Below are 16,250 nucleotides of genomic sequence, written 5' to 3'. Positions count from 1 at the left end.
GTCCGGCCAAGTTGCTGGAACCCGAGTTGCAACTCGCTCCACTCGTTAGTCTATTTGCGTTAGTCTATTTGTACATCGCAAAATGTCTTTTCGATATTACGTACTGATATTATCGTGTTTATGAGACGTTAATTGTAGGTAAGCTTGTGTAATAAAATTGACATATGCTAGAACATGATAATGCGCGTGTCATTTCTTTCTCATTCAGATTTTAACATTTAAAGACATTTTTTATTAATATAAAGAAATAAAATTATATATATATATATATATATGTATAAATTTCTCTAGTGATATAGTGGTTAAAAATTTAAAGATAGAATTGCAAAGTAACAAACTTGAAAATTAAACTAATAAAAACGGAAAATCGATCCTTTATGACTGAAAATTATGGTCTCTATTTAATATTTATTCATGCATGTTCCGTGATGAACTGTCTTGGCAAAGATACTTTCAGTAGTTTGCCAATGCCTTCCGAGAGGTTCAATTAAAAAAAACTAATATGTTCTGGGTGGATCTGAGCATTTGGCACAGAAAGCAGACGCGCAACTCGATTACCACAAAAATTGAAAACAGGAGAAGTAAAAAATTAAAAATAGGAATTTATGAGTGTTGCTTATGCAGCACAAAATATTTGCAGCAGAATACTGCAACAACATTCCTGAGAAAAGTCTTACTGCTTTAGAAAGTAAAAGAGAACACAGCTCTCAATTACAGCGACAATTATTCGACACTTGTCAAAGATCTGGAGATCTGGAGGGAGGCGGACTACCGAAAATTTCCTCGTTTCCTTTTAAGCGGTGCATGCTGTGTCCTCGATCAACACGAGACCACGCAAGGATTTCAAGATCGGAAAACGGGGTCCCGCACCTGGGACCTGTCGACCCCCAGAACCGGTTCCGTCTAGATCTCATGTGACACGCATTTCGCCTTTTCGGGATATCCAATGGGGTACGATTTTTAAATATAGCCTGAATCTTATTAAAACCATAGTCGCGTTGCCGCGAGTTGTATTTCGGGAGAAAACGCAATCGCAAACGTTTCACGGTGGGGGTATGTTTAGACTCATTTGGACCCATTCGGTTGGAATCGGGCATGAATTTATTATGCTTGGAACGTATAATTATATGTTCAGCCGTATATATATATGCTCATCACAGACTGAGGCATTTACAGAAAAACATATAAAATTTTGAATCAATAATCGATTCTCTGCTTTAATTAATTTGATATTGGTACTTTATATAGATAAATACAGGAATAATAAATTAAATCAATATGTCATAATTGCAGTTTATTTTCGTCTTATTTGTCGCTTTAATTTTAAAAAAATTTCCTCGTTAAAAGATTAAATCATTTGATTGTTTTATTAATTTCTTACTTTCTAGATTAGAATCAGTATATTAATTATTCGCTGAAAGACAATGAACAGCCTGATTTTTTACTTAGAACTATATATCAATAAGAGATATATGAACTGTTTTTTTTAGTGCTAATACACTAATTCCAATCAGTGAGAGTACCCCTTTCTTAAAAAGAAGCACTGAACAATCACTGATGATCACAGTTAAGTATAGCATTGTACAAATCAGTAAGATTTCACTGATTCAGATTTAAAGGGTAACTATTCTCAATATATTACTTTCCAAAGGTTCGTTTTATTCCGTAATAATATCAACATTTCGTTCAGGATCTGTACCTGCTGTTCATCGTAACGACCTTCGGTCTAATTATCCCTACTTACGGTAGATGTAAGAAGTGCAATATCTCGTGCTGAGAACAAATAGACGCGGAGCGCGGGAAGAGGCTTCGAATGGCGGAAGAACGGCTCGTCTTCATGTCTCAGTAAACACGACGGAAGCTGTAAACGTTCACGCCTCAATCCGACCCTCTTAATTTCTGCTCGGCTAGGCTCTTAGGGTTCGATCAAAATTCTACCTTCGCAGAACGGAGGAGTCGAGATGCGCGCGACGCGAGAGAGCGCTGTCAGTAACAGAAATTGGCGGTTTCACGAATCCTTGATAATCCCAAGGACGGATTCGCACCGTTCAAGGTGAAGAGCGCGATTATCCAAGTTCAACGTCGCGGGACCCAAGCCGAGGTCGACGGCCGCGACACTCACGAGGTCAACGGCCAGATGATTCAAGGTCAACGATCGAGTTACCCCGGGTCAATGGCCGCGTCGTTCAAAATGCCGATGTCCGAATAGTCCGAATAGAAAGGTCAAGTTACGAGGGGCAGGGCGGGAGAAAATTGAGGAACTTTTACGACGGAGATGTCGGAGCTTGCGACGAACAATCCTAAACTACTTTGGGGGATTCAAAGTCGTCTCTACGTCTTTAAGATTCTCGCGAGTAAAGCAAAAAGAAGCTTGATGATTGCGATCTCTACCCGGAGCTGCATACCTTCGATTCACCGGACTGAACAACGTAGCCATTAGTATAACTATCCTAATTAGTAACCATTATGATTACAGCCTGCGTGTTTGATTTTCCGTACTCTTATTAGTCGCTCGGAAAAAGATTCCAATCTAGAGTGTAAGAAAATATCGTTACGTGTCCATGATAAATAAAAATAATGATGTAATTTTCCGATCGTTAAAAGAAATGCAACCGCTTGTAAGGACCTTATGTGAACAATAATAGATCAGTAATATTGAGTTAGTAATACTGACAGTGTGCATCCATATTTTTACAACCTAAATTATTTTTGCAATTTTTGTGATTTCCATGATTGTGGAATTATATCAACAGAAATATTGACACATCCTCTTCTAACATCATTATCGCTGTCATACTTATCACACAGTGTGACACTAATGCTCGAAAGAATAAAAAAATTTGTATAATTGTCAATATTCTACAATCCAACAATAACCATACACACAGTCAATAATATTGTCAGTATTTGTTAGTACTGACAGTATTGTTAAATAATTATCTCGTACATGAAAATAATTCGCATCAATATCAACGTCAAAAATATCTTCAGTTATCATCAACAAAAATAGAAACTAAGTGCCATTATTCGTACCTCATTATATACTTGAGAAATAGGTTTACAAAATTATATTCAATAACGGATTAAAAAGTAGGCAGAGTAAAGTGATATAAACAATCAATTTTCTCCCTCCCCCACCTCCACTTTTTCATATCCCATAGAATTAGACGAGTCGCGAGTGTTTGGCGTTTTAAAATACAGTAGGTTGCGAGCCACACAAGTTTGGAAGACTCTAGCTTAGAGCAAGACTGTTAAAATTAAATTCAACTTTAAAAACGGCTTTCTTTTTCTGCCAGCTGCATAAACGTTATTCTCTGCGTTCACAAGGATCAGGAAGAAGGTGGCTAACCCGTAATCCGTGAGACCGAGGGAGTCACGCGGGATGATACCACCCCGACTAATCCACACTCCGCCGGTTATGGTCAAGCAGGAATCCAGGCTCGCGATTTCCGGCTGTAAATTTCTCCTTCTCGAAGAGATTGTTTCGACAGAGAGGAGCGTAAAGGAAGCAAAATTCCACTCGTTCGCTACTCTCAGAAATCTCGGGTGATCGCCTCACGATGGTAGCCGTTCCGCAACGTCAAGGTGAGAAGCCGACATTGCGGTTTAACGCGACGGCAGCGATTGCGACGGAAGGGACGGAAAAGCGAACGGAGGAGAGGGATGAAATTCAACGCGAGGAAACGCGAGCAGGGAACGCGAGGTTGAAGCCGAGCGGGCAAAACCGGTCGGTGAAACGTTGCGGGTGCTCAAAGACAAGCGTGCGCGCTTGGAAATTCAATATTGACCCGATATTCATCGCGATCGGCGATGGTGTCGCGTTAGAGAGATCGGCGAAGGGGGAGAACGGAGGCGACGACAACGACGACGGTGTAATCGTGGAACGTAGAGACGTAAGAAGCTCGGATATCCGCCTCGGGTTTAAGCGGTAAGCACGAACGACCGATTCTCACGTCGAGTCGACACGTTGACAACAGATTCCTCATTAGGCGAGTGGCGCTCGAAATCAAGCAATCATGCTTGTACACTTTAAACGCATCAACATTTTTTAGCGTTAATTTATCGAGTACACTGAAGCGATATGAAGATTAATCGAGGAAGCTTGCGTGAATGATTATTGTGAGAATTACGCGCGTGCGACTAGATAGATCGAGGAGGACAAGAAGCTTGCATAAGAAGACAAGTAAAATGTGAAGATAAAAGACACCGCGCGGACTGCTTACCTATCCGAAGAGGAAGAAAGAGGGAGGAAAAAAGGGAACGAGTGTACACGCATGAGCGATCGTTGGAGGCGAGATCTCGCGACCTCGGAAGCCGTGCGAACGAACGAACGAACGAACGAACGAACGAACGAACGAACGAACGAACGAACGAACGAACGAACGAACGAACAAACGAACGAACGAAGGATACGAAGATGGATCGAAGCACGGAGGGTAGCGTCGAAGGAGCGTGTTAAGACGAGCCGAACGGAAAGACGGGACACGAGCAAGAGGACTGGGAAGGAGAACAACACGCGCCACCACGAAGAGGTGGTACCGGAAGAACGGGGAAGAGCGACGGAGACGGCTAGAGCGTGCAAAGACACGCGGGAACCAGGAGGATGAGAAGGAGCGAGGAGGAGAAGGAGGAGGAGAGGGAAGAGGAGGAAATAATAACGACCCCGACGACGTCGCAGTGCCGCAGAAAGGTTGACGACCCGACGCGGCAGGCGACGCCCTCCTTCCCCTCCTGCGCCGACACCCTCCGCAACCGTCGGCACAACCCCTTCCGCGGGAGCTACTACCACCTCTCCAGGACCACCGTCATCGGCCAACCGCCTAAACCATCCAACCGCCCGACTACCCTTCCTGCCCTTGCGCCTCTCTTCACCTGGTCTACTGAAACGCATGCATAGCGTACGTACGCTAGCAGCAGCAACAGCAGCAGCAGCAGAGCCACCCTCATCCCTCTCTCGTGCCGTGCTCTTTCTCTCTCTTTCCCTCGCACCCTTCATCCCTCGTGTCCCGGCCGTTGCCGCCACCACCATCACCATCACCACCACCACCACCACCACCACCACCACCACCACCACCACCACCACCACCACCACCACCACCACCACCACCACCACCACCACCACTACTACTACTACTACTACTACTACTACTACTACTACTAGTAGTAGTACTACTACTACTACTATTACTATTACTACTACTACTAGTACCACCACCACCACCACCACCACCACCACCACCACCACCACCACCACCACCACCACCACCACCACCACCACCACTACCACCACCACCACCACCACCACCACCACCACCACCACCACCACCACCACCACCACCATCACCACCACCACCACCGCCGGCGTTACCCTGCGACCGTCTGGCCAGGGTCGGGGTCATTGAACGTCTATAAAGATTTTGACTTCGCACCGCCGCCACCGCTGCGGATGCAGGAAGCGAGTTACGCCCTTTTATACGGAGTGTAACATAATTTGCCAGGCGGCCGGCAGAGGAGATGCGTCGGGACGATCTACCGATATTAATAGATATTAATACCGTGAAACCAGAATCAATGTCAGTCTATTTTCGCAGGTAAAGAGATCCGTATTCCGCGCGCGTAACGTATACCCAGAATTACACACGTCTGTCCTGGATCCGATACTGATAACGATCGAGACTTCGTTCCCGATTTGAGGTATTTTATCCGAAAGTTGATCAAAGGGTGACGCACGACGAGATTATTTCAAAAATGGGACAAATCCTCTTAAAGACATCACCATTATATCCTCGTTGACATTTGAAATATTATTTTAGATCGAATAAGTGGGCTTTACAAAGAGAAAGCTCACGACATGTGATATAATTCTGAACGAGAGGGATACTTCAGGAACTTAACTGAATATTTCACGTCGGGACACGCCCTCTTTTACGTTAGACGTAACGCGATTTGACACCCCCGGCAATAACGATAAAACTACATGTATTATGCAGTTTGCGCTATTAAAGCTACATCTTCGATCGAAGAAATTCGCATTCGCGATGCAAAAGCATATCAATTGATCGTCACTGAGATTTTATTGTCGTTCGTTGATCGAAAAAAAATGTAGTATCTTCAGCAAAATTTGTTTAGTCAAGGCATTTTTTAACAGCAACCAAATATTTTGCTTTATGTAACAAAAAATTTAATTGTTTTTGCGAAATGCGATGAAAAAATATAAAAATATTTATTTAAATTAGTTTTGTTCAGTGCATTTTAATCAAATTATTTTGTTATTACAACAAAATTTTAATTTATAGAACAAAACTTTTTTTCCTTATTGTTAGTGCAATTAAACGCATATCAACGCGTGAATAAAAATTACCAAAATTGAATTTGTATACGCTGAAAAGTAAGAAACAAAATATTACTTTTAAATTTGCCTAAGATATTCATTAAAAAATAACAAATCAAAGGGAGAAGAAACGACCACAAGAAGATTCTACATTCAAAACGTCCCATTTTAAACATCTTTTATTGACGTATTCTTTAGTCGATTTGCGGAATCGGCTAATTACTAGATGACTAACAAACCCTGATGTTCTTACTAAAAGTACATCGATTTCAAAGTTCAGAGTCCGTAAAATAGTACGGTAGAAGTAGGATGCCTTACGTAATGAATGAAATGAGACAGTCGAGTCGATAGAACGACAAATGCTAAAGATCTAACAAAACGATCCGCTTGTCAAGACGCTGGCGTAACAATTTGTAGAACGGATAATCCTTCCTTTCATCTCACTCCCCTTCATCGAGAAGGACTTCTTTCTCGTAAAACAGAGAAAGAAATAGGAGAAAGGAAGTTTTGAGACGGAGACGGATCGCCGATCGCGGAAGATAGACATCTCTCGGCGAAAGACAAAGGGAATTAGAGAGGGTGAGGGAAAAGGTTTAAGTCGAGTCCGGAGAAAATTTTCTCCACGTCCTCACAAAGAAGAGGGAAGAAGGAGAAAGAGACAAAAGGGGTTGTGTATGTGTGTGCGCGTGTGTGCGCGCGCGCGTGTGAGAGAGAGCGCAGGGGTGGAGACGCGAATTGGCGGCGCATCTTGCTAGCGCCAGGGTCAGAGGTCGTTGAACGTCGGTAAAGATTTCGACTCCCAACGATGCTGTGTCTCGCGGTAAATAGGCGTGCGTGGTTTCCACCCTCACTCTGCTCCTCCGGGCAACGTGTGTGTATGTACGTCAGACCTGGCGGTGGCGGCAGTGGCGGCAATGGCGAGAGGGAGAATAGGAGGATAGGGAGAGAATGAAGAAAGGTCAGAGATACGAGACACCCTCTTCCCTATGAGGCGCGCCCTTGTTCGCGTAATCCGTGCACGCTACGTGCGTGCCATTACGGAGAGATGGGAGCTGGTTAAGCTGCAGAAAGAAAGCTCGGTATCGTGTAGACCTAACGACGGAATTCATCAAATTCGGATTGACGAGGAACTTCAAAGCCTTCGGGGCTTCACGAAAACAATTCGTTAAAGCGATGATATCCTTACAGTTATAATCTTGGCAAAATAACACAATCGTAAAATATTTCTATGAACTGAATAAAAACTGACATGGCCAAGTAGATATGTACTCACTTTGCTGAAGTATCCGACGGTATGACAGCCCTCGGAATCGCCGATTGTCATGACGTAGAAGAGAAACGGCTCCACATCGTAATATAACGTTTTATGATCCAGGAAGAATTTAGCCAGTAAGCAGAGATTTTGACAATACTGCTTGTACCGCTTACCGTCCACTTCCCATACGCCTATTTTATCCTTTCTATAAAATATGCGATAATTTAAATTATTATCCTCATTATTATTTTAATTATAAATTATCTAAATTATAACGTTACATAACTTTAATATAACTTTAGAAAAAAGATATAATCTAAAATATACAAAAAGAATTAAAACAGAAATTTAATTATATCTCCTTTAATTTTGTTTCACTAATATTTCACAGATATACTTGTTCAAAAAATTAACTTTTATTTTTTTAAATATCCTATATCCCATGATACAAAATATGAAGTATTAGGTGAAAGTAATAAAAAATATTCAATGGAATATATGTTTACCTGTATACTTCGTGTCCCGGTGGATGCTTCCACAAACACTTTTCTCGATGTCTCCTTAAAACTTGACGGCTTTTCGCATATCTCAAACAATATTCGCAGAGGTAAAGCTTCGGAGCACGGCTATATTCCTCGGGATACGGACTTTGATACCAAACTTCCATTTCCCATTTTCCCATTTCCACAACTTTAGTGCCACCACCGTTTCTGCCTTCTCCATCGTAGTCTAATTCTTGTAATTCCTTTTCCTATAAATATAAAATAAGTATTGAGTGTGAGAGAAGAATGCAGTGATGTACTTGGGAAAAAAAAAAAATTAATACTAAATATTAAATCTAAAGATCAATTTTATTCATGGTATAATATTAATTGAGCCATAAATTAAATACTTACGATTTTTTCACTGGCATTCGCCTGGGCTTCCATAAATAGCTTCAAGTCATAATCAGGTGTGAGATTACTTAGCCGAGGCTGCTTGTCCTTTTCGTTCCCCTGCAATTCACTGCCGCTGTCGCTTTCATTACCGTCACCGGTGTTACCCTTCCATTTATTTCTCATCTCTCGTACTTTAAGTTGGTAATTGCGTTGTTCTGTAGTTTGATGAACACCCTTAGGTTTCTTGGCTAGATTTATTATCGCCTTCTTGCGTTCGTCCTCTCGTTTTTTTCTCTCTTTATAAAATTCTCTGGAAAAATCAAAATTGTTCTATTCGATCGCCATCAAACGCATATGTTTTTAATTTAATACTGTTGATCTCAAACTACAATCTAAAAAGCAACTTACACGCAAGCTTGAGGAGTGGTATTGTGATAAAACGGACACGCTTCCAGAGTAAAGTGCGAATCGAGTTTTCCAGAGAGATGACCTCGTGAATCGCAGGACGCAGCCAGCGGACATTCACGCTCCTTCGCCGCGCGTGCTCTAGTGTAAGAAGCTTGATTTGTTCTACTACCTGTATTGGGAGTACTACTATTCTGTGCCGATCTACCAGTTCCAGAAGATTGTCTAGCGGCAGCGGACGGACCAGCGCGCTTGACAGGCGATTTGCTCGTGCTCCTCTTGCTCTCAGCTATTTTCAATAAATCATCACAATTTGAGAATACGCACACGTGTTATCATTACTTTATTTGAAAACTGTACTACTATCATAAGAAGAAAAAAAAACACAAAACAAATGATTAAATATAATCCTAAAAAATTATTGAGGAGAGAACTTGAATTCTAGATTTAAAAAAAATCAAACGAATACAAGATTCATTAAAATATTAAATTATTTTTTCCTATACCTGTATCAGATTCAGAATCGCTTTCTGCTTTCGTTTGTAACTGAAGAAATTTATTTCCTTTGCGCGTTTGCAGTTTTCGCTTGCCTTTCACCACTGTTTTTGATGATGATGCTTCACGATCGTCTATCTCTTTCTCACTTGCAGACGCATCTCCGTCGTTGTCACTTTTTACAGCACCTATTCAAAAAAATCATATTCGTTTTTTTCTTCTTCAATGTATTATTAAATTCATAAAAAATTTAACAAACCTTGCCGTCTTGTAACAGCTTTTTGTGATTTTACCGGAGCGACTGCTGCCGAGGGCCTTTTAGGTGGTATTACAGTATTACTTAGCGAACTGGATTGCGTTTCCTTCTTTTTTGGTTGAGGTTGTGAGCTAGTGACGCTTTCTGATGAATCCGAATCGGAGCTGCTGTCTGAACTACCTGAGGATGCTGAACCGCCAGAACTCTTTGAACTTGCAGAACTTTCTGATTTTTGTGGTTGTACAGGCTTCGCGACTACATGACACATTAAAAACAATGTGTTAAGTTTGTATTTAAAAAATCAATATTAGTAATCATTTACATTTTACGATTATTACATATGAAAAAGCAATATGGACGAAATGAATAAATATTGGTTAGATGAGAGTGACTGTTATATTTTGCAGAAATAAAATAAACTTATGAATAATTATGTAGAAAAATATGGAGAGATAAAAGTTTGAAGAAATAAAAGTAAAGATAAATCGCCGATACTGACATACCACTTTATGTTTGGTTTATATTCTCAAATAAAAACTGGAAATAAAATTTTGAAAACATAATTAGATAAATACAAACTAAAAAATGTCTTCTATCAGATGATACCGCAATTTTTATACATTACTAGTAGTAATGTAATGTTACTATGTAGTAGTAATGTTACATTTTTTTTTCCTTTCACATGAATCATTTGTATAAAATGTTTACAAATTAATGAGAATTCCTGGAAGCATTTTACTTCAATGTAAAACTAATAGATCTCATAATGTTTTTTATTCTATCCTTTATGATTTTCACTGTCTTATAGTCTGTCCACAGGTGGTTGCACCCTGATTTTATTTAAAATTGCATTATAAAAAAAATAAGAAAAATACAAATATAAATAAAAGAGAAACACATTATTTATCTATCTCTTTAAATAAAAGTTTTAAATAGTGTTGAATAGTATCCTATTTTTTTATAGGATCCTATATTCCCTTAAGAATGTGTAAAGAAATATTATGTGCAATAAACCAAATCTCTTATCAACAAAAAGCTGAAGTCAATAAATACTATTGCATTCTATAAATAAGATAAAATTGTTTACCGGGTCTGCTAGCTGCCGCAGATTTTTGCTTAGTATCACTTAGTTTTGCTTTGGCTGGTGGATTTTTGGAACTTTTTGAAGAACCACTTGTAGGCTTCACTGCGCTAACTTTTGCTGAAACGCCACTATCACTTTCGCTACTATTTTCTGGACTAAATATACTTTTCTTTTTCAGTTTCTTTTGGACTGGTTCCGTTGATTTCCCAGCTTTCTCAGGTGATTTGCTGTTAGCACTCGAAGAACCTTAAAAATTATCAGTTATTTCAAAAATATAAAAACTTATATTTTATATACATTTTCCAGTTCATCAGACGTTGCAACTAATTGTAAGCATTATTTGGAGGAAGAAGCTCTTATTAGTATCATTGCTATAACAGATGTTTGTTAGTAACATTATTATTAAATTAATTATCAATTTAATATTGTGATATTATTCTCATTAAACATAGATCTATTTCAAGATAGAAAAATTACTCAGCTCACAATTTGATGAACTTGAAAATTATAATATATAAAAATCATATAAGAAATATCAGCATTAAAATCATAGTTGTAACAGAATAAGCTCTTTAATTAGTTGTGTTTTCACATATCAATCTAAGTTCTTTTATTATTTAAATAAATTTTGTTTATTTAAAAAACAATTAATACATCCTAGTAAAACTTTACATAAATCACTTCGAATACTTAAAGTATTTATATTAAAACATTCAGATTTTAGTCGTTATTTCTTAACAGATTTCATTAGAGTACATTTCTATTTATTAAAATAATTTTTGATTGTAAAAAGTTACTACTAAATTCTTTTATTACTTTTAAACTCAATATAAAACAATATATAATTTTTTTTATTTTAAAAATACTTTCTAAATCCTACAGAGTAAAAACTCATTCAAAAGTTGCACAAATTCAATTTTTACTCTTTTAGAGTGACACTGTACTCTACAAGATTTAAGGAGTAGCTATAATACATCCTTAACAAAATCAAAATGACAAACTCACCAGAAAATTTGCTGGGCTTGGCATTGGTGGGTTTTGACACAGGTGCCGCTTTATGCTGTCCCGACGCAGATGCAGGTTTCGTGGGAGATCTCTGCGTTTTAACAACAGGTGCCACAGTAGCAGTAGCTTTTGGTTTGGCTGGTGGTTTCCTCTTTTGCGGCGATTTCGCTTTGCTGGGAGATTCCTCGGACTCGGAGGAGTACGCCGACGGTCTGGGTTTCGGTGGCTGTCTATCTTTAGTTTTATTTTCCAGAGTCGGCGCAGACGTTGCTTCAGTTTTGGACTTAACATGACGGGTGGCTGGAAACGGCGCCTTTTTCTTATTTCTTTCATTATCGGATACTTTTTGACTGTTGGCAGAGCTACTGGAGTTCTCTGAGTCGGACGAGCTGGACTCGCTGCCTGAGCTCGACGAGCTACTTGACGAGGAGCCCGAGCTGCTCGACGACGTGGATTCTGAACTGGTCGTCTGTAAAACACGATATGGTACAGTCATATATGGCACTTCAACACGTATATTTTAGGTAAAAGATTTTTTCTTGAAAAAAAAAAAAAAAAAATTAAAGAATCAATAATTTTTAAATTGACGAAGAAAACTAAGATAAACAAACGGATCATGACGTAAGTAGAGCTAATGCATAGAAGTTTTGCTTTTTGCCTGTCATAACCTGTAAGTACACTTACCTTGCGTTTAGGCGTCATCTTTGCGGTGCTACCTCTCATTCAGACGATAGACCTTGCCGAGCGTCATCTCCGCCAGAATATTTCCGTTTTTCGTCGGACTTTCGCCCGTACGACACGCTCGTTATGTCCGCGTCGTCCCTTTAAAAAATCATGGTATTTACAAAGCGTATACAATGCACTCACCGACGCTTCGTATAAGGTTTGTTTCTACTCACTCCAACACGCTCCAATACGTTTGCAGCAAACGTATCGCAAGCACATTGGAGCAATTGGAGTAGGAGCAGAGAGAAGCTTGAGAGTGGCCATCTCCACGATTCCACCAATACAATTTTTTGAGACGCCATCTCTACAATGTGGACATACACTACGACGCCAATGTATGTATTACCAGAGAGGAACCTGAGAGCGGCCACGGCGGCCTTTTTCCTATAACGCTTCGAAACTCCCGTACACTAGTGACGCACATCCATTCTGGTCAGAATAGGAACTACGTGTCACATCTATTTTGTAACTCGCCGTTGAAAACAGTGTGGATGTTAGCACGGACAACAACCCACATCCATCTCTCGAGAAATGGATGTAGGTTGTTGTCCGTGCTAACATCCATTTTGCTGCAAATAAAATCTGACGCGTATCGCGTATGTTGCATCCAAGGTCCGTGGATTGGCGTTGGAGGGGAAGGAAGGTCGTTGCATAGCCGCCATTTTCGAGACAGCGAGTCAGTGTTAGTGTATGTACGTAGATAGTAAGGTACTACAGCTATTAGTTGTGTGAGTGAGCGAGTGTGCAGTAAAAGTATGGCCGCCGCCATTTTCGTTCCACATCGTTGAAGTGGATGCAACGACCTTCCTTCCCCTCCAAGGCCATGGACCTTGGTTGCATCCAGAACAGGGGTCGAGAATGTGCACAAATGATTAATTACGTCTACTTTCGCGTAATTTTTTATTTATTATAGTCTGAATTATTTACATTAACATTGATATTAATACATATCAATATGTTTATGCCCATATTTTGTACAATCATATTTTTACTTAAAAAAGATGTTTAATAGTAACAGAGAGAATTTGGTTCTTTAATAAAGAAACATTTATTTTACGCAGTACTTAAAAAATAATTGTAATTAACATCGCATCATATGATGAAGAAGAAATAAATGTCTCTCCATGAATAAATATACCATCTTTTTATATTTACATAATTCTTCATTACTTAAATGTCTTCAAATTATGCTTTTGAAAAAATTAGCTTTTTTAATTTTTTTAAATCTTAACGCAACTCTCTCTCTCTCTCTCTCACACTTTCTTTCTTTCTCTTTTAACGTGACTGTCCTTTACTGTTTAGGCCTTCAGTTAGAGAGAGAAAGCATCGCGGTGATAGACATGGAGCAAGCGGCGATGTTATCTCTATGCATACCCTCCTCTTCACTCCCCTCACGAACCGATAACGTTTTTCGTGCTACGCTTAGGCCGTAAAATTCAGAAAGAGGATTTTGGACGATGTCTGCGCAGGGACGTAGAGAGACTAGAAAGCGCCCACTCTTTTTTTATTATGTTACAATGACATATACATGCATACGCATGATTTACGATTTGCGATTTTCTCCAATATCTGTGTGTTCTGATAGCCACCACAAGATTTCTAACATTTATCATGATGGATCGAATCGCTAAAGTGAAAAACGAAAGACTTATATCAGACCAAAATTTTAGAGAAAAATTTTTTTTGCGAATTTTTCCAATATTTCTGTGTTCTGATAGCCGCCAGAAGTGTTCTAACTTTTTTCTAGATGGATCGAATCGCTAAAGTGAAAAACGAAAGACTTATATCCGTCAAACTTCGAAATTTTTGAGTAAAATTATTTTTGCGATTTTCTCCAATATCTGTGTGTCCTGATAGCCACCAGAAGAGTTCTAACTTTTATCATGATGGATCGAATCGCTAAAGTGAAAAACGAAAGACTTATATCAGACCAAAATTTTTGAGAAAAATTTTTTTTGCGAATTTTTCCAATATTTCTGTGTTCTGATAGCCGCCAGAAGTGTTCTAACTTTTTTCTAGATGGATCGAATCGCTAAAGTGAAAAACGAAAGACTTATATCAGACGAAAATTTTTGAGAAAAACTTTTTTTGCGAATTTCTCCAATACTTCTGTGTTCTGATAGCCTCCAGAAGAGTTCTAACTTTTATCATGATGGATCGAATCGCCAAAGTGAAAAACGAAAGACTTATATCAGTCAAACTTCGAAATTTTTGAGTAAAATTAGTTTTGCGATTTTCTACAATATCTGGGTGTTCTGATAGCCACCAGAAGATTTCTATCTTTTATCATGATGGATCGAATCGCTAAAGTGAAAAACGAAAGACTTATATCAGTCAAACTTCGAAATTTTTGAGTAAAATTATTTTTGCGATTTTCTCCTATATATGTGTGTTCTTATAGCCACCAGAAGAGTTCTAACTTTTATCATGATGGATCGAATCGCTAAAGTGAAAAACGAAAGACTTATATCAGTCAAACTTCGAAATTTTTGAGTAAAATTATTTTTGCGATTTTCTCCAATATCTGGGTGTTCTGATAGCCACCAGAAGGTTTCTATCTTTTATCATGATGGATCGAATCGCTAAAGTGAAAAACGAAAGACTTATATCAGACCAAAATTTTTGAGAAAAACTTTTTTTTGCGAATTTCTCCAATATTTCTGTGTTGTGATAGCCTCCAGAAAAGTTCTAACATTTATCATGATGGTTCGAATCGCTAAAGTGAAAAACGAAAGACTTATATCAGACCAAAATTTTTGAGAAAAATTTTTTTTCCGAATTTTTCCTATATTTCTGTGTTCTGATAGCCTCCAGAAGAGTTCTAACTTTTACCATGATGGATCGAATCGCTAAAGTGAAAAACGAAAGACTTACGAGGTGTGTTCAAAAAGTATCGCGAATTTTGGGTTTTTTCAAAAATTATTTATTTATTCATGAATATCTATTTTGTCCCCTTCAAAGTAATCCCCATGAGATATTATACACTTGTGCCAACGGTTTTTCCAATCTTCGAAGCACTTCAAAAAATCATTTTTTTTTATCTTGTTCAGCTCCTCCTTCGATGCCGTCTTTATCTCGTCAAGCGTAGCGTAACGTCGTCCTTTCATGGGCCTCTTCAGTTTAGGGAACAAGAAAAAGTCACAGGGGGCCAGATCTGGGGAATACGGTGGCTGCGGCATCATTAGTGTGTTTTTTTTGGCCAAAAAGTCGCGCACAAGCAACGATGTGTGAGCAGGGGCGTTATCGTGGTGCAAAAGCCAATTTTTGTTCTTCCACAAATCCGGGCGTTTCTGGCGGATTGCTTCGCGCAAATTGCGCATAACTTGCAGGTAATATTCCTTATTGACCGTTCTACCCTGTGGCAAGAACTCATGATGCACCACGCCCCTGCAATCGAAGAAAACTGTCAGCAAAACTTTCACATTCGACCGAACTTGGCGCGCTTTTTTCGGTCTTGGTTCGTGCGGCAGCTTCCATTGAGATGATTGAGCTTTGGTTTCCACGTCATAACCATAAACCCACGATTCGTCACCAGTTATGACCCTCTGGAGCAAATTTGGGTCGTCGCGGACAGAGTCCAACATCTCATTAGCAATGTTCATGCGATGCTGTTTTTGGTACGAATTTCGCGGCGACCCGTCTCATGCCCAAATCATTGATAAAAATCGAATGGCACGAGCCAATCGATATGTTTAGGTCCTCAGCAACTTCTCTAACGGTGATTCGACGATTGGCCAATACCATTTTCTCCACTTCATTAATTTTTTCGTCTGTTGTTGAAGTGCTCGGGCGTCCGGCACGCTCTTCGTCGTTCA

At 39.4% G+C, this 16,250-nt stretch overlaps 1 protein-coding gene and 1 long non-coding RNA gene across 2 annotated transcripts in view; one reads left to right on the top strand and one right to left on the bottom strand.

Annotated features, from left to right (window-relative positions):
* Positions 1-12,732, bottom strand: part of LOC105205807 (histone acetyltransferase KAT7) — a 38,225-nt gene extending 25,493 nt beyond the window's left edge. Inside the window, exons 1-10 of the mRNA XM_011175327.3 lie at positions 12,609-12,732; positions 12,394-12,531; positions 11,710-12,178; positions 10,708-10,950; positions 9,624-9,875; positions 9,376-9,552; positions 8,873-9,158; positions 8,483-8,774; positions 8,093-8,337; positions 7,605-7,791 (exon numbers count right to left, since the gene is read on the bottom strand). Coding sequence (XP_011173629.1) covers positions 7,605-7,791; positions 8,093-8,337; positions 8,483-8,774; positions 8,873-9,158; positions 9,376-9,552; positions 9,624-9,875; positions 10,708-10,950; positions 11,710-12,178; positions 12,394-12,432 — 2,190 coding nt within the window. The 5' untranslated portion in view covers positions 12,433-12,531; positions 12,609-12,732. The remainder of the gene's footprint in view (positions 1-7,604; positions 7,792-8,092; positions 8,338-8,482; positions 8,775-8,872; positions 9,159-9,375; positions 9,553-9,623; positions 9,876-10,707; positions 10,951-11,709; positions 12,179-12,393; positions 12,532-12,608) is intronic.
* LOC120357720 lies at positions 1,490-2,982 on the top strand. The gene is made up of 2 exons (XR_005574739.1): positions 1,490-1,566; positions 1,652-2,982. It is a non-coding gene; the product is annotated as an uncharacterized LOC120357720 (long non-coding RNA).
* Positions 12,733-16,250: the final 3,518 nt, after the last annotated feature.

This window comes from Solenopsis invicta, chromosome 5 (genome assembly GCF_016802725.1).
Source record: "Solenopsis invicta isolate M01_SB chromosome 5, UNIL_Sinv_3.0, whole genome shotgun sequence".
Taxonomy (NCBI): Eukaryota; Metazoa; Arthropoda; class Insecta; order Hymenoptera; family Formicidae; genus Solenopsis; species Solenopsis invicta.
This window is presented reverse-complemented; position numbering and strand designations above follow the sequence as displayed.